At 31.5% G+C, this 27,258-nt stretch overlaps 1 protein-coding gene across 3 annotated transcripts in view; it reads right to left on the reverse strand.

The window, feature by feature from the left end:
- The window catches only part of NECTIN3 (nectin cell adhesion molecule 3), a 119,078-nt gene that overhangs the window by 41,604 nt on the left and 50,216 nt on the right, over window positions 1-27,258 (reverse strand). For 2 of the 3 annotated variants that reach the window (XM_031433652.2, XM_064495613.1), the window contains exons 5-7: window positions 23,879-24,030; window positions 6,580-6,718; window positions 4,364-4,448 (exon numbers count right to left, since the gene is read on the reverse strand). In XM_031433652.2, coding sequence (XP_031289512.2) covers window positions 4,364-4,448; window positions 6,580-6,718; window positions 23,879-24,030 — 376 coding nt within the window. Of the gene's footprint in view, window positions 1-4,363; window positions 4,449-6,579; window positions 6,719-14,250; window positions 18,198-23,878; window positions 24,031-27,258 lie in introns of those variants that run through there. The other variant, XM_064495606.1, reaches the window with a different exon arrangement.

A 27,258-nucleotide genomic window follows, 5' to 3' on the forward strand; every position in this document is an offset into this window, starting at 1 on the left:
TTAAAATACTCAAAATGCCTTTAATAACTGTAATAAGAAATGTGGAAAACATATACTAAAAAAGACTTTATCTAGTACATAAAAGAACCATAAAGTAGAAGCTTATCTGGTTTCTGGACAGAATTAACATTACAAAGTTGACAAGTCTCACTAAATTAATAAGTTCAGTGAGATTTTTAAGGAACCTGGGAAGCCAATTCTAAGGTTGATATGAAAAAAAGCCAAGAAAATTTTGGAAAGGACGAACAGAGATGAGGAAATTTGCTTCACTAAATACCAAATCATACTATAAGACAGTAATTAAAATAGTGTTGTTTTGCTTTAAGGAGAGAAACATAGAACAATATAACAGAATTGAGAGTTCAGAAATACACCTAATATCCATGGGAGTTTATTTTAGGATAAAAGTATCTTCAAATCATGGAAAAGGACAGATATTCAATAGTTTTTGGACAACTTGTTATCCTACTGGGGAAAAATTAGGTTATTACCTTATACCATAAGCAAAAATAAGTTTCAGATTAATTAAACTAAAAGAAATTCCATAAAACTATGAGAGTTTTTATATGATTTTTTAAAACACTTCAGATCAGGGGCAGAGGGGGAATGGAGAGGAAGTCTTTTTAGATAATGTATAATTTCCAGAAACTATAAGGAAAAGGACAGTGATTTTGACTACATAAAAACTTAAACTTTCTGTATAAGACACTATAAAGTTAACAAGTAAGAAGCAAATATAAGACAAAAGATTACTGTCCATATCAAAGAGCTGCTAAAAAATTAACAAGCAAAGTTTAAAAAACTGATGAAAAATGATGCAAATAGGTAGTTTACAGAACTACAAAAAGGCAATCAAGTATGAAACCTCTTCCAGGAATCTACAAAGCTTTTAAATGAACTATTTTTCCAGTTTTATCAAACTGACAGAAAAAAAAAGTTCTATTAAACAATATTAAAGAGGGAAATGGATTTTAATATACTATTTATGGGAATATAAATTAATATAGCTAGTTTGGCCAGCAATATGACACCTATTTAAATGTAAAAATATTCACAGTAATTCTATTTCTTTGCATATATTTTATAAATACATGTGCACAAAAAGTACCCTCACTGCACAATTATTGTAATAGGGAAAAAAAGGAAACAACCTCGGAAGATCATTAGGTAATTTGTGGTATATCAACACAATGGAATACTGTCACAGCCATTCCAGAATGAGACAGAGAGACAGTAATAGTTCTAAAACCTGAATATGCATTAGAATTCACCTGGTGAACTAGGCAAAATGCCCACTGTCTCCAACCCCTGGGATTCTGATTCAGTAAACCTGAAACTGTCTTCAAGAATCTTCATTTTCAATAACCCAGGGAATTTTGATAAAGGTGGCAACATTACTCACTCTGAAAAATACTGGTTTGTAACAGAGTGGAAAAAACAATTTTTAGAACAATATGTACTCTGTGACCACATTTATGTTTCTAAAAAATTATCTGTAGATGTAAATGTGGATGATGTACACTTAAAAGTAAACTTGTGAAAAAAAGTCTGGGGGGATATTTAAGTTAGTAACAATGGTGATCTCTGGGGAAGGAAATAATATATTCAGGAACAGGGGGATGAATGAGAATCTTCAACAGTTAACTCTATAATTCTGCAGTATTTGATTTTTCTTTGTACCAAGAATATACTTAATGCATTACCTATAATGTTAAGAAAATAAAACATAATAAAAAGGTAAAAATACATTTTAATGTCATGAGTTCATGTTGTTTCCTAAATGAAGACTCACTTTTGTAGGATTTATCAACTATGAATCTTTGCAATATGGTAATAGTTCCCACTCAAGGAAATCGCCTCTTTGCAAAACCAGGCTTCATTCTCATAATTTAGATTTAGAGGGAAAATTCTCAGGTATGAATTTTGGCACTACAACCACAAAAATAATGAGTGAGTAGCAGGAACCAATGTAAGTAGTGAAGAACTGTTTGTTTCTGTGGTTTCCCAAGTGCAGAGCACTGATGGGTAGAAAAGTGGGCTCTCTTCTGTAAAGCCACGGTAGCATTTGGGAGCATGGCCTAGCTCACTAGGCCACAAGACCTGGTTATGAGGGCTGAAGACTAACGACTTTTAAGTAGGAATTAACCTCATGAGCTTAAAATTGACAAGTTATGTAGTGAAGTGGAACATTATGAAGGCATTTACCATTATAGCATGCTATCATTGCATGAACTAATTAGACAGTAATTACACATGTATAGATCTCTTGGTAATCAGGAAACAGTTCTACGTATTTTGCATTTTGATATCACATCATTAATTAAAACACAATCATATAATTAACATATGACATAATGCATGAATCATAATAAATTATATTACTGTTGGATAATGATTTCAATGTAAATTATTCCTAAAATCTTTATAGAATTAAGAATTATTTCATCTCCAAGTTTTGACTCTCCTAAGCAGTATGACAGCAACCAGCTCATTCTTAGCAATATGTTATAGACTCAGTTTTACAGCAAGAAGAGGGAAAAAAAAATCAATCATGTTTTTCACCTGCTTAATCTTACAGATGAGGAGAAAATCACAATGTTACTAAATGGTCTATGACTCCCAAAGTCCAATGCTTATTATCCACTGCAGATGCTGCCCATCAATTTCCTTTCTAAAATTTCCATTACTTTTTCATTTCCACCTAGATTTATGCTTGGGATTATGCAATTTGCTCTAATCAACAACGGAGTAATTTTATCACACGCATCAAAACTCCTACTTCCAAAACTGATCCATCCATGAAGACTTCTCTGACTCCAAGAATACTAAAACTTGCAGTTGGTACCACTGTCAAATCATTCAAGAAAAATCATCCCTTTGTGTTCATTTAGCAGTGCCTACATATTATACACATACATATATACACAATCATATTTTAACTAAATTCCAGGACATATGATCTGAGCCCAAAAAATTTTTTCCCATTCATAAGCTTTTGTAAATATTTAAATTGAAAATATTAAATAACAACAAGTGACATAATAAATTGATTTTACAGAGAAGAATAAAATTACATGCAATTACGGTTGTCCTAAAAAGTTACTATAACAATGTTTTTAAAAAATTCCCAAACCTGAATCTAGAAATCCTCTGGTTAGTTACTAGCTTTGGAGAAGGAGGAAGACAGCTATCCTTCTGCAGCAGTTAACAACACCTCTAGCTAAATATTTTGATGACATTTCACACTACTTGTCAAGTTAATTTATTTGCCAAGAGATATGAAGCTATACTCTTTATGTGAAAATAAGAGTTCGGAAAAGATGGCACATCTTCACCCCTAAGACGTGAAACTTGTGTTAAGACGACAAAGGTGGTGCCCACTGTCAGTGAGTGCACATGCCAGGAATGCTCCTCCCTGCCCCACTCTTGAGCAGTAGATTGGTTATGTGGTCATCCAAGGAACAGAAGCTGAGAGCATCTTAACAGATATATTCTCCCGCAGTTTTTCCACCAAATTAAATAAATTAATTGGTGAGCAAATGATTTGCCTTATTTAAGCTGAAGATACAGCCTTGTTTTAGGAGAAAAATTCTATAGAATATTCCCACAGGTAATAAAACCCCAATATAGGGTTAGAGCCCCAGTAAGCTGAATGGGTGATACAGGGAAAAAAAATAAAAACAAAGCAACTAAAGCTAAGAAAAAAAGTATTCAAACATTCTGATGGCTTAAACTTTCCCAAGCAGAACATATTAATCAAGATATAGAATCCAGGACAGAAGCACTGAATCAATACTTTCACATAAATTACTGTAAACTGATTCCAAAAGAAATAGTAAATTATCATAAATGTAGAATAGGCTTAATAGCCATACCTAGAATTTTAAATTGGAATATAAATCTTTTGTTGCTAAATAAAGGAAGGCTAAAATTTAGACCTTGAGTATACTGAAAAGAAACAAAAATAAAATACATATGCCAAGGAGAAAAACCTCTCCATCATGCATCATACCCTACCACTCAATTTTTCCATCTTCTATTTATATAAAAATGCATAGTTCATAATGAATCTGTATGTCAATAAAACTGTATTAACAGTAAGTCTTTAGACATAGGCTTTTAGTAAAAAATGTGTACCCCTAAGATAGTGTTGATTTGTCTTAGCTACATTGGACATAACTTCTTTTCTTACTAATTTATAGACAAAATTTGATCCCCTAAATGTTTCAGAGAATTGATTATGTGTTATTATGTGATATTTAATACATAATGAACTAGATAATATTTTGAAATAAATCATATACATTGCTTAGTAGTTTTAATTTTACTTCACTTTATTTTAAGTATACTCAGGAACACTTACCTGATATAGAAGATCTTTCTGAGGCAAAGGAGGGGATCGCTCTTCATACACAGGAGGTGGTTTATGTGTGGGTGGAAGGTCGATCCTGCATTAAAAAGTTAAAAAAAATTGCTGCAGTTAGCAAAAAAAAAAAACAAGGGGAGGGGTACAATCAAGGTTCTCCTAAGTTTTGAGGACACTTTCCTCATACTAATATTTATATTAGTGTACTTATTTAATTCAGTTCTTCTATTTCCATTAGCCTATAATAGATGGGACAAAAAAGTAAACTAGTTTTAAAGGTTCCAATGTTTAGGACCAATCTAATTAATTCATATTTAAAGAAGCAACTCAAATAGAATCATTTTTTTAAAAATTATTATTAAGAAAGTAATCTAGTATATGACCAAGTATTGCATATAAGTATTGCACATTTTTACATGTGACTATGCTCACCAACATTTTAAAGATAGTCAAACGTGTGTAATAGAAAGCACTTTTCTCCAAAGTGTCATAAAAGTGATTTAAAAGACTGTTGTTAAGATAATGATGAAAAATAGTTTATACTATATTTTGGAAATATTCTGTAACAAATTTTCAAAAGCCATGATCACTTTTAGAATATTTATCATGTAAATTAACATTTTCAATCTACAAACCATTATAAATCCTGGCACCTGAAATAAAGAGACCATTACATCCTTAGGGAATGCATTTATTTTTGCCAAAATTACCTAATCCACTAAAAAAAGTATCTTCATATATTTTAAACATTGTTGAGTTACAACAAAAATAGAATTAAACATATCTCATAGCTCTCTGCAATTTAGAAAATAATTTTTATAAACTCTTACTTTTGAAGGTCAGACAACTAATTTTCAGTAATTGAGATTATAAATCAAATAAAAATTTTACCTTTATTAAAAGATAAAGAGAATGAAATCTCTAGAGGTCAAAATAATTACAATTTCTCAGTGGTCTAATAACTTTTGGACAGAAAATATTTTAAATGAATAGAATTCAAATAATAAATGAAATGGTTACACAGACATAATTACTAGCCTACTAGTAAATAATGTTTTTGAAATTATAGAAAAACTTGAGATAATCTGGGAACTAAGATGATGTTAACCACAAAGTACTTACTCTTGAAATAGTAAAAAAAAATCTGGTCTTACAGATATTAGAATGAAAGAGTACTTTACAGTCCTTTTATTTAAAGTACTTTCTTTAATGTAGCAAAAACCACAGCAAATTTATAGCTCCAAGGTCCCAAAGGTCATTAAGGTGAGAAAACCAAGGTTCATGGAGGTGATGTGACATTCACAGTCAGACCACTAATTTGATCTTAGAGCTGAGGCTAACACCCAGGTTTCCTTAATCCAAAAAAATTAGTGCTATAACTGGGCCAGATTAGAGAGGCAGAGACATACACAAAGCACTTAGGAAGACAGAGGAAATGCATTTGAGAGCCAGCCTTATAGCCTCATAAAAAACATTAATAACTACACAAGAAATAATGCCATTTGTATAGAACAAAACTGTTCATAAATGACATCATCTTATTCTATTCTTAACACAACAATGTAAGGTAAGCAGGAAAAGTATTATTCACATTTCACAGATGAAGCAACAAAAACCACTGATGGAATTTAGTGAACTGAGACATTGGTCTTTGGATTATACAGCAAAGTGCAATTTCTATTTCCCAATTCCATCTCAATGATTAGGCCCAAAACATTGCTTTCTCTTGAAGAGGCATATTTTATAATTTACCGAAACCAAAATTGTTTATAAAAGCTTTAAAACTCAATGTATTTAATAACTCTCGGCAGTTGAAAGTTAAGTTATACCTGTACATAAGACAGGCATACACAGTCTGAAGAAGCAAGTAAACTTCTAAGATTCTTTATACCTGTCTTTCAACTACTTCATCGAAGACTTGCATTTTATTCAGAAGGCAGGACAACAAAAGTGTCATTATGTTACCATCTGGAAAGATGTAATATATGGTAGGTTAAAAAAAGGTGTCTAATATATTTGTCTTTAGTAGCCCATTGACACTGTTTGTTTACCAAAATGTAGTTTGATACCTTCTGACAAAACCATGGTCATCTTACAAGACCTAACATTATCAACTGCTGTCCCTCAGACACTTTTCATACGAGTAACTATAAAGATACAGACTGATGAATACTGAATATTCATAGTTGAATCCAAGCAAAACAGTTACCTACACTTTGTCAAGGTAGGATGGTCTCTTTTTCCGAGGAGTCAGCAACACAGTCACAAAGATGGCAATGATGAAAAGGGCAAGGACAGCTCCAATTACAGCTCCAGCCACAGCTATAGAAGAGGTCTGTTTAAATGGAACATCTGTAAAGTAACAAAAATTAGGTTTTTTAAACAATTTTAAGAAGAGTTCTTGAATCTGTATCCTTTAGTTTCTAAAATGTGCAGACTTGACTAAAATATGTTAGCCAACCGCAAGCTTAGTGAACCCCAAATTTGATTCATTACTTTTAGTAGCATTACACTAACACCCTTATTCTTGGCAAAATGTCGCCTTAGTTCTCCAGCTTTGCTTTTTTAAAGTTTTGAAAAGAGCATACCCAGTTAGACATCAATTAGTGAATCTATGTTCTATAGTCAAAGAATATCTGGAGGAGAAAAGAAGATAAAGGATGAAAACGAAGTTCTTACTCTAAAAGGTGACAAAACAAAAAAAATTTCAGTATTCTTTAATGGAGTTAGCCAACAATATAGACATTTACCATTTTTATTCCATTAAAAGAGATTATATTAAATAAACCAAAAACTTCAAGAAAGGGCAAAATAACAATACTAAAAAACAGAAAATATCCCAGATCTAATAAATGCAATCAAAAAATGACATGGAAAAATTTTAAAGTAGTTTTTAAAGCAGACATTATTAAAACAGTCTTTGTTGCAGATAATTTCCCTTAACTCGCACACATTTAATACAAAGTACACTTAAGACAGTGTTTCATGTAAACAGAAATTCTTCCCTATTTCCTGGCTATAGACACACTGTAACATTTTTGAATACCAATTTCTCTTCCCCTGCCTGCCCCACAAATACTGTAAGAAAGGATTTTTAAAGCATATTTAGCAGTTAGCATTTCACACAATTCTATAAAAAGCTACCCTACTTTATGAACTCCCAAGTGAGGGAATTCACAAAAATTATGTTCAAATATGAGTATTATGGATATGACAAAACTATTAATCCTTATGTGTAAGTTATTATTTTGATAATTTCAGCCATCTTAAATCCAGTAACTAAATTTTGTGGGGTGACCCATCAGTTACAAAGTACCCTCAATATACATGATTTCATTTTATCTTTCTAACCAATAAGAAAGACATTTAAGGTAACATTCTATAAATGAAGATACTGCAGTTCAAAGGTTAAATGCTCTGCCCAAGGTCATTCAATCAATGAATAGGAAAGAACACAGGGTGAAATAAAGCTAGGTTGCGGCAGGATTGAAGCCTCCAACGGTATGCCCCTACTGGGAGAGAATGATTTTTCTCAATGATCACAGTGATCCTTTTGGGTCCCCATCTGGAAATGTAGACCTCTTAGTTTTCAATTAATTGGCATTCACATATACTCTTAAATAATTACAATTACTGTTGGAATCCAGAGGTGGCCTATTTAAATAGAATGAAAGCAATATTGGTTTTGAAATATGTTTCACTTAATATCATAGTATTTCCTAAAAATACATATTTAGAAATATTTTCAAACTGTTTTGATTAAAATGTGAGTCACATAGTATTTTAGATTGCTAAAAAGAATGTTTTATTTTCTTTCCAATAATGAAAAATTCTTTAGAAAACTAATGATCCTGGGTTTGTTTATTAACGGGTCATTTTATTAGTCTCATTCTAGACTAAAAATCTTACACCAATGAGTGCATTTCAATTATCTTTCAAACACTTAATAGAATCTAAAAATATAGTTATTTAAAATAACATAACCCGCTTTATTATTCAGGATGTTATCCCTCATTTGCTAATACTTGTCTGGCTTGTCTTCCTACTCATTTCTCTAACCACAACTAATTCCATTTGAATATGTGCTACATGAGAAAAAGATTTAAAATCCAAGCCAGTCAAATATTACTCTACTCTTATAAATGTAGAAAAGAGATTAGGGATGACTTAGGGCTAATCTTGTCTTCTACACCTTGTCATACACCTTGTCAGTGGCAAAAAGAAAAAATCCCAATGTGTCAAGTGTGTTACCTATTCCATACTAGTTAGTCTAAAGGTTTTCACTTAATGGAATTTTTTCTTTTGCTAAGGAATAAAGTGTCCCTATCATTTTTGCCCAAACATGGAGAATTTAAATTTGAGTGTTATTTTGATGATAATGACAAAGTAAGTATTATATTTATAGTAATACTACTGAAATTTTTTCAAAAACTCAGGTTACTCTTTGAATATAATTAGCCATAATTAATATTCTTCAATGTACAGATCATTATAAATTCATTAAACCTCACAGCTCCTCCAAGAAAGTCTTTCATTTAAACTTAGCAATAATATTCAATTGGTAGTGCTTTGTAAGTAATAAAACAACATCAGACTTTTAATATCCTAAGCAATTCCCATCTCTGAATATATACTTTTTTAATATCCTGAGGTAATTCTCAAGTGTAAATAGATACTATTTTTTTAAACATTTAAATTATGGTCTACTTATCCAATTCTGTCCTGTTAGTTTTGTAATTTCTAGCTCTAGAATTCTATAGCTGAGAGTTCACTGTATATATAACCATAATTTTTCCTTCTGTCTTAATTTGAGCATATTTATTTCACCTGGTTCATTTTTATCATTATCTATCCTCTTTTTACACACTTCTTCTTAGTATCAGAACAGGCTAGTAAGTGCTGAAATGAGGAGGTAGAAAAAAGTATAAGCCCATTTACTAACTGGATATCCTACTCTACATAAGTTAAACTATGTTAAATACATATGACATACATTTCATATTTTCTTTTCTGATCTTCTAATTGAGAAGATAAAAAAATATTTAAGAGTATTAAGATTTTAAAGGTATTAATTGGTGATAAACCCTAGTATAAAATGCAAAGAGCTGAAATTTCTTACATTCAAGTCAAAGAATTTTGATGAAAATTGAGAATTTAGCCCCAACATGGCTTCCCCACATCTCTGCCCATATAATCTACACACTCTATATTCCAACAAAACTATTACAAGGAGAAAAAAATTAAGTAAGCAGATGTATAAAAATTTGGCATTTTTAAACATAAAGCAAGTTTACAGAGTGACTGACAGGAAGCAACATTGTATCACCTAAGGAGGTGTTCTACTAAACCTAATTATATGCTTACAAGCAGCAGAAAACAAAAAGACAAAAGCATTAAAATATTTAGCATCAAGGACTGGTGAACGTCTCCTAAAAGAGACGTTCCAGTTATCAGAGCAGCTTATTAACCAATATACATTGGAAATTCACCTCCTGAAACAGAAAAATAGCATCCCTCAACACAACAAAAGTACACTATCCATCATTAAAGATACCATGCCTGTGTCCTGAGGAGAATGATCAAAAATCAGTTACAAATGATGCCAAAAAATTTTCATTACTTCTTGAAAAAATGTAAATATTATAGAAATTGAATTGAAATAAAGTTTTTGTTATTACTCTGATACAAATGAATAAAACGTATGTAAAAGCTATTCAACATGTTCTCACCTAATTCACATCTAAAACTGAGGCATTATAATGTTTTTAAAAGTTAACTTTTCTACACAATAAAATACATGTTTACAGTAATTTGCTAAAATCATTTAAAATGCAGGGGGAGGGTTATAGCTCAAGTGGTAGAGTACAAGCTTAGCATGCATAAGGTCCTGGGTTCAATCCCCAGTACCTCTTCCAAAAATAGGTAAACTTAGTTACCTCCCTCCAAAATAAAATAACTGAATAGTGCAATAAACTAATTAGAATGGGTGAGTATAGAAATCTATAGTCAGTCCCTTTTCATACTTACAAATACCAAGTCCTAAAAATTAATTGAAACATTAAGCTTCATCCCTCTGTTTTTCTTCATTTCCTTCACTGAAACTTCTGTAATACCATCACATGATTCACAGATTAATGTGATACCCTACAAACTTATCTTCTCACCTTATACTTGGGAGTAAATACATGTATTCCCATAATACATATCACTGTATTACCAGTTTTTCCCCACAAATATATCCCATACTTATTTTTCAATAACCTTTTAATACTTATCTTTTCAACATGACATCTAAGCCTTTATATTCATCCATATATTTATCTTACTACTTTTTAATAAAAGTCCTCTACTTGGGTCAGGTCAGTTTCCTCAGCCTCCCATCCAGCAAATTACCAATAGTAACCTAACGTGTGCTAGGGCTTGTGCTAAGTGCTAGGAATGCAAGAATAAATTTTATGCAGTCCCTGTCCTCACAATAGAGAGACAAATCCCTAAAGTAGGGTCAGAGAATCTATAAAATATTTATTTTCCAATGAAGTATAAAAAGAAATTATCAGTAACCTAAAAACAGAGGAGTGAGCATTAAATAAAAATTAATGTTGTATTATAGGACATGGACTGGCACTAGGAACCCTACCTGGTCCATGTGTCAGGTATCTTCTGCCACACAGGGCACCACAATATCCTACGAGAAGTGTGGAGTGGGACAGTTCCAGAATGAAAGTGAAAAGACAGTTCCATCTTTACTTGGTTGTCCCTCTCGGCATAGTCAGTATCTTGTGACACATTGTGACTTATGCAAGCTCAGCTGAATGAACTAAAATCTTAGCTAGATTTAACTAAAAGTCAAAGATACACAGGAGGCATGACATGGGTGCTCTGTGTGACAGGTGAACATCTGACACATAGACCAAGTGAGGGTATCAGTGCAAACACGTTATATACCAGCAAGCATTTATTCCTAGTAAATGTCATTCCTGCAAACAACTGAAAGAATGAAGATAGTATCACTAATGTAAGCACAACAACAAAATCCAAGCAAAGGCAATGCAAGTAACTTATTTCTAATACCAAAATTTTACCAGTTACTTTATGAAGTAAAACCATGGCAATCTAATCAGATATGACAAATCACGCCCCCCAAATCAAATATATTCAGAAACCAAATAAAATACAGATTTATATTTACTTTTGTTAACAATAAACCTTACACTAAATGTATCCTGTGCTGAAATAACCTAATGTGAGGGAAGAAGCTATTCTGATTAGCAAGACATTGAAAAACCAAACATCTTGAACATGGAAGACTAGCTCTAAAAACAGGAGTTGGGATGAAAACTATCAAGATCCTCAACAATGTACTTCTTCCATTTAAATTAACATGTTTTCTAAAGTAGCATTAGCTTTCATACCTAAAAATTAGTATCAAAATATACTGAATATGGACTTAAACCTTTGAATCACTGAATCAAACAAAAAAAACCAAAATTAAAAAACCAAATGAAGCACATTACATCATGTGGTTTCCTGAAAAATGTTTTAGTGAGGAAAAAGTTAACTTTTTAAATGAAGCATAATCACATTGTTTACCTAAATAATACTGTTGGTGAAAAACATTTAATGTTATTTCATGACTTAAACATTTCTAATTTTTCATGTTTGAGTATCTTATAGTATATATAGCAAACCTCTATAGGAGTACATATAAAATTTATAAACTTACACACATTAGGAATACAAACTAACTGACAGGTAGTCAAGAGTGTTGAAGACCACTGATCTAGACTAGATAAGAACTAGAATGAAATGTGGTTATATTAGATATAAATTGATACAAGAATATGGGCAGCAGTTATTAATTCTAAAGGAAAAAGAAAAGTTTCATAAAGCTATAGTTTGAGCTGGACTTTGATTGAATATGGACTAATTTCCCAGTGTGGCAAAGGGAGGAATTTCAGGTAAAGGGAGCAGCATGGACATAATTATTCAGACATCAAAGCACATGATATAATAAAAGAACAGTTAATAGATCTAGACATTAAATAGGTTCCCTGTTAGAGGGTCTATGCTTTGAGCATCAAATGGCTGCTAATACTGAAAGAAATCATTTACTATGTGCCTTCTGATGAAGGAACATACCACCACTGAAGAAGTAACCTTGTCCCTTCCGCCACAGATTAAACCTTAATCTTATCAAGGTTCTAGATCTCACTGTCAACTTACAGAAAATACAGAGGTATAATTGGCACAATGCAAACTGGAAAACTGCAGGACAAACGAAGCTTTCTTCACCAGATAAACTGCATGGGAAAAAATGAGGATGGGGAAGGGCATACAGAGAACACATAGATTAAAAGAAATTTCAATCAACCAATGTATAGGTATTTGGTAACAGCTAAAATTGGAAAAAAAATTAGAAATTTGAGTGATACTTGATATTAAGGAATTACTCATTTTTGGTGTAGTAATGAAACTGTGGTTACTTTTTCTAAATGTTCATCTTTTAGAGCTATATACTGATGTATTTACAGATGAACTAAAAGCAGGAGGGATTATGTGGTAAGAGTTTAAATGAAACAAGACTGCCCAAGAACTGATAACTGAAACAGGTACGTGAATATTAATTTCATTATCCTATCTTACTTTTGCATAATTTTTCATGTTTTTTAAAAAAGGAAGGCCAAGGCCTCTAGATCTCATTACCTCTAGTTTTTAGATCAACCTCTTTTCAAGACTAGGTTTTTCCCGAAGTATTTCTCATAACTGAGACTGTGAAATTAGGTATCATGTCTATACAGAAGTATTATGTGTGAAAGGAAATAAAGCCCTGAATTCTCTAACTTTGAGGATTATTTATACTTTATTCTAATAAACTCACTTTCACTAGGCCTCAGCCATAGCACTCAGCCAGAATAAACAGCAGCTATTAATTAAGACCAAGTGAAACAAAATACCCAGAAAGTGACTTAAGTTTTAGCCTTCGAAGTTGAAATGAACATGATAAAAAACTGTCATCAAGGTTCAAAGAAAAAAATGACCCCTAAGGATATACACAGCAAAAGCTTTGGAAAGCAATGTTTGGTTTCAAGCTCGCTTCTGATGGATTTTACTCAAAGTAGACAGGTACTTGAAAAAAGTGCAGCTTACTGGAACATAACAGAAGAAAACTGAAAAGTTGGTATATCGTGTACATCATTCCAAAGATTCTTACAGGAATTTTTATTGGTGTAACAGAAATGAAACCAAACTTAATCCAGTCAAATTATGTGATTTGAAAAAAAAAACTGCTGCTCACTCTAAAATAATTCAAAGTTTAGGAAAAAGTCATAATTTTCAGTGTCAATAGTACAGAAAAGGGAGAAGGTGATTACAAACAGTAAGAAACAATGTCATTCCTAGTCAAGGCAGATCACAAGCAGTAAGTGAAAGACACTAAATGTCAAACTTAAAAACAATCTTATGTGTTAATTCCAAGCTGAAAGCTAATACATAAACATTTGATTTATGTCCAAGTCACAGCAAAACATTTAAAATTTGTTTTAACTGCTAGGGCTACAAAGATAATTCAGACTGTGTAGAATGTTACTCATGATATGTGTATGAGATAGGAATTAAATGGTTAATTAAAAGCAAATTTTATAATGGTTAACATGCCAACTTAGATGCTTCCTTGAACATTACTTAACTATTTAACTGTAACTTTTGCCTGATACACTCTTGTTTGGGAAGAGAATTAAAATAGGCTTCTAATTCCACAAAAACATCATTAATTAAAGGAAACTAGGTAACACACACACACAGTCTCTCTTTCATTCCAGCAAATATGAGGACAAAGATGGTAATCCAGAGCTACAGGCTTATTATAGAAACATGCCTCTAAAGAATTAAAAAACAAACAAACTTTTATTTAAAGATTTGTCACATGGCTATTGGGGCTACCACCTGATAAGCAACTTAGTAAAAAAAAAAAAAAAAAAAAATCACTGGTACAAATTGAAATTAAATCCAATCCCAATATTCCAAAAATTTGAGAAAGGAGCTCTGCATGGGTGATACATTAACAAGTAAACAGGGAAAACAATTCAATCTGTAAAGCATTCCTGTTAGAATTAAAAATTCAATAGGAGTACTATTTCTTCCTTTCTTATACTTTACATTGATTACTTCCACACATTGACAACTTCTTATTCATATTCTTTGTTTTAGCAGTGTTTACCAAAAGCAAAATCAAACTCAAATCAGATGTTTTTGTTACATTTCTCTCAGTTTTTACACTACACATTATACTTCCTATAGCCCCTTATACTAACATTCAGCCTGGGTTATCAATACAAAACGTTCCTATATATGGCTATCAGAAGCAATACCTATTACTGAAAAACCTTAATGGTTTCTTTAATGTTAAACTTATCAAATAGAAACCTTTCAGGCACATGGTAAAATACAAAATCTTTCAACTAGAAAGTACTTCTCGAATACCACTTTTAAAGTTAAACCCTAGCCTATTAAAGTTTCAATGTATTTTAATAAAAATGTTAAAAAGGGAAAAATAAAGAGTTGCATTCATCTCTATCATATTATTGAAATATTTTAACCAGTGTGAAAGAGACTCTAAAGTGAATACAAAAATGAAAAATCAATTCAAAGCACATAAAGGAAATAAATTAAAACACGGCCAAAATACAGTAAAACTATTCTTCCATCTTTTCAAAGAGAGTAGGATTTCATCTATACCCATCAATTAGCTGTGCACATCACTGATATTCAAAAATTTAACAAAAATGTTTATTAATATGACCATTTATGTTTACAAACAAGTCTCTATGAACAGTAAACACATAAAGTTCCAATAAACAACAGTGCAATGCTTCAAAAAGTCTTAAGCACTAGTATCAGATTCTTAAAATTCTGAAGTCTTTTAGCTTGCCAAATGGTCTAGATTAAGGATACAGAATATATCAAATACTCCCTTGCAGTTTTTCATGTCACCCTCTACTGCCAAAACCAAAACCAAAAACCAACAAAAACTAAACAAACAAAAGAACCCTAACCACACAATGGCCATAATACAAAAGGAAGACAATAATCACTAAGTAGGTATTTATATTTTAAAAGTAGTTTCCGAAATACATTGCTGATCTTAGACTCAAATTGAGATTTATACAGTATTCTAAATGAATTGCTCTTCTCAGATTCATACAGCATTTCAAACCACTGTTCCAAATATGAAACTTTGATTAAAAAATCCACAAATTTACATCTTCCATAGCAAAAGCTTTTAGACTCATCTTTCTTATGGCCGTATCATTGCTGACATTTAAAATAAAAAAATAAAGTCACAGGGTATGGATCAAGAAAGTTTCCCTTCCAACGATTTGGACCAAAGAGTCTTAATATTTGTCTATCAGTGGTTAGTTATATTTAAATCAAATATTTCTAACAAGGTATCAGTGAGCTTAACCGTATCCTTGACTGGTATTTTAGTGTTATACTAAGTGGGAAGAGAAATAAAACAGGTTTCTAACTTCCAAAAAAATGGTTAAAATAAAGCAAATTAGTTTATAACCACGTAGAATAAAGCCTTTACTACTTGCAACATTCTATGAACATGTTAGAACTTTGCTTTATAAAAACATTTTTTGGATCTGACGAGGATCGGGAAGAAGGTGGTTGGAAGGGTGAAAAATAAAAGTACCTACTCTGCCTTTTTAATAACAAAATAATTTATTTAATTTATGATTCTCCTACTTATGTCTACTTGAATTCCCTGGCAAAACACCTAAGGCAATTCTACACAGTTCTTTTTTCAAATGAATCATCAACAGAAAAAAACATTTTCTTTGGGCTTCAAAATAGCTGTCATTACAATTGTATAGGACTCCAATGCAGAAGCAATCTACCTCACAAAAAGATCTACATTTGAAGATTTAGTAACATTCCTTTTTCAAAAGATACACGATTTTTGGAAAGCATATACTTAATTAATTATGTATAAAAAACAAAACAAAAAACCTCATATTTCCAGTTTTAATTGGAAAAACAAAAATCTTGAAACACATACATACATTTAGGAGGAAAAAGGGGATGGTTTGCCAATATCCATCAGCAAATGTTAGTGATTAGTTCTATAATTTAGATTTTTCTTGTTCAGTCTCAAATTTCCAAGTTTACTCTATTTTTTCTATATATTTACCCGCTTGAACATCAATAATAAATGACTAAAACAAGATGATCTACAAAATTCTTTATATAGATTCTTGGCTGAAACATTTGTTTCATTTCTAAAACTGGTACTCCAATGCTTGTTTCCCCATGTTTTTCTATATACTGAAATGCTCTCTCTGTACTATATTTAACTATGTACCATTTTTCCATTATTATTCTTATATTTAGGATATAAAGCATCAAAACAAAACTACCACTTAATGCACCAAAACTCATTTTCACATGGCAATATAAGCATTGTCCTCCAGAGATGAAAAAAACTGTATTATCATGTTTAAAAGGCATGTTTTTATTATTCTTGAATGTATTTCAGACAAAAATATTGATCAGCTAATTATGCTCTTCCACACATCATGTTCACTGAGTTTACTACCACAGGTTTTAGTGCAACAAAATACCTTTGAAAAGCCACTCTACAGTAATTATGGCAAGGCTCATTAAAATGCAGAGGTAAAGATTCCATTTGTATAGAAACTTAGAAAATAATGTTTGAAAAGAAAGGTGTTTCATTAGGCTGGATATTTTTGTATACTAAAAATATAAACATTTCTTGAATTAGTTTTGTAGTCAATTCTGATGTTATATCATTTAGTGGTGATAAATTTTGAGAGGTATTATGTTTAACAAACATTATAATTGAGATTATAGTCTTAGGTAGACATTTAATACACAATGCCAAGGTAGTTTCCTTTTTTTTCTTTTTTTTTTAATTTTTGTACCAAAAAAAGTCATACATTAATGTTGACATTTCTTCTTACCTGTGTGCCTCAGACCAATAAAGTACTCTGCATTAAAATTTAAATCTTGAGACAGTAGTACAGCATTGAAAAAAAAAATTGTAAAGCAGCTCAGATATATTGAACCCAGATTTTACATTTCCATTTGTCAAATTAGAATATAAAAAGTAAGCTTGAAAATCAAGTTGAAAAAGCTTATTCTTCCTCAAGAAAAAGTATGAACAATCTGAAAATGATCAACTAGTATGAATGAAACATTGTACATAGTTAAGTCACATTTAGTGGTTGCTAAACATACCACTCCCTCCTGGAAATTACAGAACCATCTACATGTGAAACTAGGTCATCTTCATTTTCGTCATAATGTTCATCGCTGACGAACTTCATTCCCATTTTTAGATCTTCATAATAATCCATTGGTCTTTCAAATCTATTGAGATTTTCTACATTGTTCCACTGCGTTTTTTCAGGCTCTTCTAAATAGTCTTTCCGTATTAGATTGTTCACTGGATTTTTGTTTTCTTTTTTTACACTGTCTGGGTAAGAATCAAGCTCATCTTGTTGAAGAACATCTATTTGTGATTCTTTTTGCATATCTGATGGTGGAATGTAGTTCTTGGCAAAGTAGTCTCCACGAAACGTCCGCCTTCTCCTATAGCAGAATATTCCAGCCAAAACACTTACAAGTACTATGAAGAGAGCCCCACCCACTACACTAGCAATGATCGTGCCAATTGTGTCATCCTTAATTGTTGCCAAAGTTGACAATGGGAAGGGCAATTTTTTTGGTTCTGTTGCTAGATCCTCGAAGTCAGCAGTTGAGGGATGCCAATGAACTGTAGGCTGAAGGGTGGTAGTAGTAGGAGGATCTGATGGAAACAGTAAAGATAGACAAGACACAGAAAGGCAAAGAATGTCAATGCAGGCTGATTCAGCAGCAAGTTGAAAAGACAGCACAGTTAATGAATATATATTCATAGTAACAATAGTTTTTCATTCTTAATTTAAGATTAGAAGGTAGTGATGCTTATATATTTTTAAAAAATAACAAAACTGACACTTAGTCAGTTACAAATTATGCAAAGGGAATGAAAAATTATGTATGGTGTAAATCCTAAATCATTCTATTACAAGTTTAAGCATGATGTTGCACTCCATGGAATACTTTTTTAAATGAAGATTATTACTTAAGTGTCGCATATACAGCTGGCTTAAGAATTATCATTACCAAAAATTTAAATCAAATCATTCAAATGTACATTTTCTTAGCCAGTAGTACAAGAAAACAGAAGAATGAAAAAATTAAAGTATGTTTTCTTAATATCCATCTTTACCTAATAGAGTTTATTTTTTATAAGATATGAACTTATCTTTAAAGAATGAAAAACTATAGATTCTTGTTAAGTGGCCATAGTATAAGCTGTTGGTTTAATAATTCTCTCAAAAATATTTTCCTTAAATAAAGAAAACTCTTCAATTTTTAGAAAGGATATATGTAGTTGATACCATTATTTAGTGATTTAAAACATAAAAAGCATGTGTTTAAACTGTGTTAGCCAGATGGGCTATTATCAAATGAGACTAATAGACAAAGACAAAGTAAAAACATACTATAAACTATAAAGTGTTATAAAAAATGTCATCATCATCTCTATACCCCATAGGTAAGATATCTGAACATTTAGGAAACTGAGGAATTTCAACCACATCTGCAAAATTTAATGTCACATTGCTTTAGGATGGAGTCTCAAAAAAAAAAAGGCAGCTAATATTTTAGAGAGAACATTCTAATGATACTTAAAATTAGATGCAAATGATCCTGTGTATTGCCATTAGATTACAGAGTAAATAGCCATTAATATTAAAAAGCAACTAAACATAAATAGTAAAAATTAAAGATTGGTTAATTATCAATAAAGTGGTATCTGTAGGTCATGTTACACAAAATTCTAGAGTTTGAAGAAAGGATGAATTAAAAATTTTTGAAGTTCTTCATTGATAAAAATAAATGACCCAAATGGTAATCTCCTAGAATTAATTTTTAAATGAGTGGTACTGACAGAGCTTTCAAAAAATGATTGTTAGAAAAATACTAAATCTACATGGGTAAGTTATTCTAAAATTACAAGCTAAAGAAAAATACTTACTGAAACAGGTTTCATCACGGAATGCCATACGTACAGAATGTGGTAAAAATTTAGCAAGTACAGTATAAAATGTAACAAGTACAGTATAACTAATTTCCTATGAGTTTAAATCAATATTAACAGGCAATCCAGTCAAGTACCTTGAAGTGAATATTAGTTATCATATTATATGTAAGTAAGTGAATCAAAGAAGAGTTAATTTGTGAGAACATATTCACTAGCTGACAAATTCAATCTTAAAAAAAATGTTGAATTGTAGGATCATTTCTACTATAAAAGTAGTAAAGACTCATATAATCCAATCTCACAGAACCAGGATATTAAAGAAATAGACTAAAAATTAATCATTTGTAAGATAACTCATATTTTCTGAAGGAAGAAGACTAATGGAAAAGTCAAGTTTTGGGTATTAAATGTCATCTTTACAATGATTCTCAAATAAAAAAAGTATTACAATAAACAAGCAACAGCAAGTTTTAAACAAAAGCACAAATAACCTGCACAAATCACTTGAGTAATAATTTAAAATTCATACATTTCTGTGCACATAAAATTTTTAGTTTTTGATAGCTCTTAATGAAATGGTATTCTTCTCAGGACAGTACATATACACCTGAGAGCTCATATAAGATACATAACTGAACATTTTTACCAAGTATCCTTAAAAAAAAAATCACTGACATTTATTTCTACTTACAATGTTCTTTATTGGAACACAGATGGATGTCTACTATCTAACTGAGATATAACAAATAACGCTTTCAGAAAATTTAACTACAAAAAAAAAAAAAAAAAAGAGTAACCAAAAAAATCTGTTTGAAAGTCTTACTTTGCCAGTGGTCCTAGAAACTTTTTAACCTACTGTCCCTTCCTCAACCAGTGTTAAAAATAGCTTAGCCTCACTGCGAATATGATTTTGTGAAAGAGGGACTATTGTTAAACTCTATATTTTGTATTTTAAGCAATGGACATATGACAATGTATATATGACACTTATTCATGCTTTCTAATTCTTGCTCCAAGATAATTACAATGAAAGTCAAAATCTGGATAAGGAGACAGGAGGACAACTTTCTAATCACTAATAGCTACTTATTTATCATGATTTAAAAATCCTTCCCAATAGCATTCCTTATTCAGTCATAATTTTTTTATACTTTACCGAATGTGTGATAAGTAAGTATATGATAAACATAATAAACTAGTAGACTCTGAGTTCTCCACACCCATATGAAGAATTTCTTAAGTTTCTTTTTCAAATTAATGAGCTCTGCCAAATAGGAAAATAAATAGCCCAATAAGACCTTTGTAGCTATAATGCACATTTTAGCCTAATAATTACTATGCTAAAAAATCAAACGCATTTGTTCCTTTTTCTTTTATACTATATACATTGTTTAAATAAACAAAATCTATGAATTTTAAAGTTTAAGGACTGCTAATTTAAGTGGGTCTGATAGTATGTCTAGATACTAAAATCAGTATGATTTGAAATTCAAGGTTAGCATAGGAATATACATTGATCTTTAGGCATGGGAGAACTTAAGTGATACGTGAAAATTTAATTCTCTATTCTCAGAGAAGTAAGAAGTATCAGGGTAAAAACACACCAAAAACTAGAAAAACACAATTCCCACCAGTTGGTTAGTACTGGACAAAGAACCACCACTGTACCACCATGAGTAATAAATGAACTTGAATATCGCAATCTTGAACCTTGAATATTGCATCTTTTATCCAGAAACTTATGCCAATGTGGGAAATGTGGAACAAATTATGAACGATGTCCCACAGAGCTACCACCTCTATTCTGTTTTGGGTGGACCTTTTTAGTCCCCAGTCATAAGTTACATTCCTTTTACATATATTTTAAAAAATCATTTATGAAACTTTATTACTGAGATAAAAATGTCTTCCTAGAAGAAAAAAGGATATCTATAACTTACAATAAAAAGATTAACTTTTTGATCGCTTACTGTGTGAATTATGGCCTTTCACTGTGATAAAAGCCTACTAGTAGGCTTTACTAGTTATTTTGGGAAGGCAATATTGTATCTAGGGTACTTGATATACTCTAAGCTCTTAGAGGAGTTAGCTATACTCAGAACAGTGTACTGTATAAAAGACTCTGGGTAGAAAAATAAAGTCTAATTCTTGATGATTACTTAAAGAAAACCATCTCATATAATGCCATCTTTCCTAGAAGTACCTAGTGGTTATTAACTGTGATTTTTCGTATTTACTTAAAATTTGACTTCCCCTTTTGTAAGAATTAGTAGATGTTGATCAAAAAGTATGTAAAGTTTATCACCAGTGTTACATTAGTTCCCTTGTCAAAAAAAAATTATAGTTACATACAAGCAGATTCTGGATTTTTAATTCTTTCCTGATTGTTTTCTTCTCAAACAAATGTATTCATTCATGCAACAAAAGTTTACTGAACACTCATTGTGTGTTAAACATTGCTGTAGATGGTAGGAATATAGTAGTGATTAAAGAATACAAAAATCCTGCCTTCTAAGGACATATGTTCTAATGGACGTAAAAACAGGCAAGCATATATATAAAATAAAACATGTAGTATGTCACATGGCAATATATACCACTGGTAAGGTTCTGTATACAACATAATAAGAGAGCTCACATCAACTTGTTGATGGATGGGGTATAAGAGGAAAATCAAAATCAAGAATAAATATCAAAGATTTCATACCCTGAGCAAATGGATGGAGCTACAAATAACTAAAAGGACAAAGACTGTTGGAGGAAGAGATTTGGTGGCAAAGGGCAGAAGAAAGATGAGGAACTCAGTTTTGAATGTTAAGTTTTAAATGCATATTATACTTCTCCACAGGGTTAATGATCATTAATAGATAGATGGACACACAAGACAGGGGTACTGGGAAGTGGCCCCAGAATACCAAAGATATAAATTTAGCATATCGCCGAAAGATAAGAATGCCAAAATTGAGACGATATTTTAATGATTACATACTTGTAACACATTGAGCCTAGGATTTACAAATAATATCCCACACCAAATTTTGCAAAACAGAAAGTAAGCAGTCCTTAGGTAACTACATTTTAAATATGTATTTCCTACAGCTTTAAGATTCCTTTTTTTTTTTTCCTTCTTTTAATATAAAAAAGCCTCTTAGGGAAGAAACGAAGACTAATACATGAATATTTAATCTCATTTAGATCTCCACCAAAGCACTGCTGTTGGCAGAGAGGGCTAGAAATGTACATAGCTCTAAGCTTCTTATGAGATTCACGCAAAAAAAATTTGTATCCCTATCATGTGCCAGGCACTAAGTGCTGAGAATACACTGATAAAGCAAACACAAACTGTTTAGATATAAGGGTAAATAAAAGTGAATAAATAAGCATACAACTACAAACTGCGGTAAATGCCATGAGAAAATAATATGGGGAACTGTTCTTAGATTTAGTCACCACAGGACTGAGAATGTAACACAAAAGCAAGCTTAAAATTTCTCTAAAATTGCTAATTTATTTAGTTTTAGATTGTACAGAGATACAAATTTTAACTATCTATTATCTAACTACCATATAAACCTACATTTCTCAAGGTTCTCTTCCTTTTCCCTTTCATTTTCCATTTGTTAGATATGAAGAGTGCTACATTCTTACACTCAGGAAGGAGATGCTTGAAATATTTATATAATTTTTATAAACAAGCATTCCATTGATAATTTATTATTTATAGCCTTACCCAGGAAAAATATATTTTTAGCTTTAACTGTATTTTGTAAATACTCATTATACTCAGTCAAATTAACAAAAACATTCACAGTGGAACAAATGGAATGTGAAAAATCTAAGTTCTTAGTGGCTTAAGGACTGACCATAAAAAACATCTTAAATTTTATTTCATTAGAACATTTTCAGTAGTATTCCTACTTCACCTCTTAATAATCCAATATGGTATAGTCCCATATTGAGTGACAATGATATTTAATAAGAAGGTCATCAAAATTGATATCCCATTTTATTTATCACATTTGTGTGCAGAGTAGCTACCAAAAACTAACAAAAAACTCAATGCTTATTCTTTGTGTAAATATGAAAGAACCTGGAATGGTACACACACTACCTAGAAAAAGAATACTATTTAACCAAAAAAATTCACTATATGCATGGGTCTTAAAATGTATATAAACCTATTGCACAGACATTTTGCCATTTCACTAAATAAAGGAGTGTCATTTTATATATGTATTTCAGTTAAGGTTACTTCATTAGATTTCTTTTAGATTATTTGGAAAATCTCACAGTGAGGAATATGTATTTTCACAAGTATAAATTACCATCTAGATCACATAGTATTATTGTTATGACTGTTGTTACAGAAATAATTTTGTGAGTAGATGGTAACTTACCTGAAATGTAGATGATCTTTTGATCACTTCTTTGACCAAGGGAATTGGTCACTTTACAGACATAAACACCAGAATAATTAAAAGTCAGTGGGTGGACAAAATGAAGAGTATTGTCTGAAGCCAGTAAACCATCAGGCCACTGTCCATCCAACCTAGATTAAAAAGTATGAAATTATTTTAAATAGCTTCAGATTCTATTCATTGACAGCTGTTCAAATAAGGTATTACACTTTTGAGATGTCAGTAAAAGAACCAGCATATTTCAAGTAAAATACACTATGAAATGAAAGCATGTAATAAATTATGAATTTTCATTTTAATAAAGATGAAATAATAAAGTCCATTAAGAATATCCATTCTTTCAAAATATCAGTTCATTTAAGTATAGCTAGGCTAACATACTGGAGAGGACATGAGGGAAGAAGAGAAAAAAATTATGTGATTTTAAAGAAATAGAAAATAGAAAATTAGAAATACATATTATCTGAAGACACACCCACATCACTGAAAGAATTAAAATAGTTCTCAGTGAATTGTGGATCTATTCATGATATATCTTATCTACAACTTTCTTAATGAAAAGTCATCTCATTTAAGTACATGATAATGTTATAGCATCCTCTGTAATATATTTAAAGAGCATCCTTTAATACTGAGCAATACTTTATGTGTCATATCCAAAGATGGTTGGTTTCTAAAGCACTAACAAGGGTCTTCTTATAAAATAATTTCATTCGTAAGATGGGCATCTGTGATAATAAAAACCAAGGCACCATTTGGTATCAATAATAACTCTCTTTAAATGGTTTCTATACTCATTTAGCTAAGAGGTCCTGTCTCGTGTTACGTATTACTATAAATAACAACAAGAAAAAAAATCCCACTATAAGAACTCTAGAACCATTCAGTGCAGTGGAACTAAGTATACTGCGGAACATCATTTTTCCAACGTTAGGGTATCTCCTGTAAAAAAAAAAATATTAAAAGTGCTTTTATAGCCCGTAAATTATTTTTTAAGAGGATAAAAAGTGAAGTAAACTCAGGCATCTAACTACTATAGTTTGAGCTAAGCAGATTTTCAAAAAATTCACTCAGCCATCCATTATTTAATTACTAGGAACTTACTATCTACCATACCCTGATCTGCTGTTGTAGCTGAAATGCACAGGTAAATAAGATTTAGTCCTTGTTTTCAGTGATCTGAGTACATTAGTAGGAAATCAACAAATCAACAACTAATTACAAAGGGAACGAGAGCAAAGAATAATAAAAAAGTAGAAGCAAATCAACAATGGAGAACAGAGAGAAGGACTGCTCTGGGATCCCAAGAGCAGTGGGTAAAAGAACAATCAGTAAAATCTTCTACAGTTGCTACGACTTTAATTTAGCATTGAAGGATAAAGGCAATATTCTTACATGAGTTAAGAAACAAAAACAAAAATCCCATACCTTCTTCTTAAGAGGACTCTGGAAAGAAAATTTTTATAAGCATCAGCTTTCAAAAGGTGAACCCTTCTGCTAGAAGTGAATAAGAAATCTATATATCTTACCAATTAGCTCTGTACTTTGGGCCCAAAGTTCTAATCTCTAATTTTGATAAATATAACAATGGCTTATAATTCTTTAAAGTTGTTTATTCAAATAAGCCACAGACAGAGAAACCTAAGTATCATATTAAACTCACAACAAATGACATACTAAACACCTTCTATGTTTATACCTATGTTACATGATTTATATTCACTGTCTGTCTCAACCCTCATAAAAACTCTGAGGTACTATTATCAATGAGGAAACAAAGGATTAGAAAGGCTAAACAACTCTAAAAAGACATCTCCAAGTACAGAAACCAGGATGAGAACTCAGAATTACATGACTTTTAGAAATACCCTATCATAAATCTTAACCAATGCCTGCCTCTGCTTTTAAGAAAATATAAATGGAAGGCCTTTCTACTTTCCAAATTATATTATTGCTTAAAGACAACAGATTGCCCAAATACACTGTTTCCTTGCTCCCACAATTAAAAAGCTATTAAAAACCAATGAGGAGAAAGAGAACAGGAGGCAGAATTCATCATTCACAATGTTTCAACAAACTTTTAGAAGACAGAAAACAGATGAAGAAAATATATGCTTTAGGCCAGTATTTCTCAATCAGGAGTGAATTTTTGTCTCCAGGGGACATCTGGCATATCTTCGTACAGTTCTGGTTGTCACAACTGGGAATTGGGGGAGCATGTGCTACTGGCAGTAGTGCAAACGCTGAGAAATGTGAATGAAAATCTCAGACCAGAGATGACACTAAACTTTCTACAGTTCACGGGACTCCCTCCAACAACAAAGATTTATCCAGTTCAAAATGGCAATAGCGCCAAGGTTGAAAAGCTCTGCTTTTGGCTGAAGAAGTGCTTGCAGGAGGCATATGGATAAGAAAGCAGCCAATCTGGTCCAAAAAACCCAAGAAAGACTTGGAACTTGACTTACTGTATTATAGAAGGCCAGAGTGAGGCAGAGGACTAGAAATAAGGAGGTTAGTTGAAAGCTGAAAAAAGCAAAACAATAGACTCCTCCCAACTCTGTATAGATACCAGAAATTTATGTTTTAGGCAAAAAGGATGAAGGTTAATTCAATAAATAAATTGAATGGCCAGGAAAAAGAGTACTCCACTCTTCCATAAGTGAGATCTGAAACTTCTCCAGGGAAATAACCTCCTCTCTACCTTATCACTCTAAGTAGAATCTACCAATAAGTACTTCCCACTACAGAGTTTCCACTCAGCATTTTATTTTAAAGCACCACTGTGAAATGACTGGACAACTAAAAAAATTAAAGAATATCTACAAAATGAAAGACCAAACAAAAAACCAAAAGAGCTTGGAGGAAAAAGGAAATAATATGTAAGAAGCAGAAAACGACTCTGCAGAGGAAATAACTCTCGTATCCTTAGTAAGAAGATACTATATCCATAAAATAAGAAAAGGATGCTATAAAAATGAACAGAGAATAAGAAAATGCTCTTAGAAACTGAAAATATGCCAAAAGAAAATTTTCAATCAATGCTGGGGGAGGGTGCAGAATCAAAGAAATCTCAGAAGAATATTAAAAACTGAAAATTATGAAAGAAAGGATGTTTAGTATACAATAAATAGGAATTCCAGTATGAGCAAACAGAAAAGAAAAGGCAGGGGAAATAACAAAAAAGAAAAGAAAAAAGGAAAAGAAAAAGAAAAAGAATCCACAGTTCACAGAAACAAGTCTCTAGATTGAAGGAGGCGATAGTGCAAATTGAGAAATGTGAATGAAAATCTCAGTATAAACAGTTCGAAATTCCACAGATAAAGAGAACTGAGGATATCCAGACAGTAAACTACACAAGT

Source organism: Camelus dromedarius, chromosome 2 (genome assembly GCF_036321535.1).
Source record: "Camelus dromedarius isolate mCamDro1 chromosome 2, mCamDro1.pat, whole genome shotgun sequence".
Lineage (NCBI taxonomy): Eukaryota > Metazoa > Chordata > Mammalia > Artiodactyla > Camelidae > Camelus > Camelus dromedarius.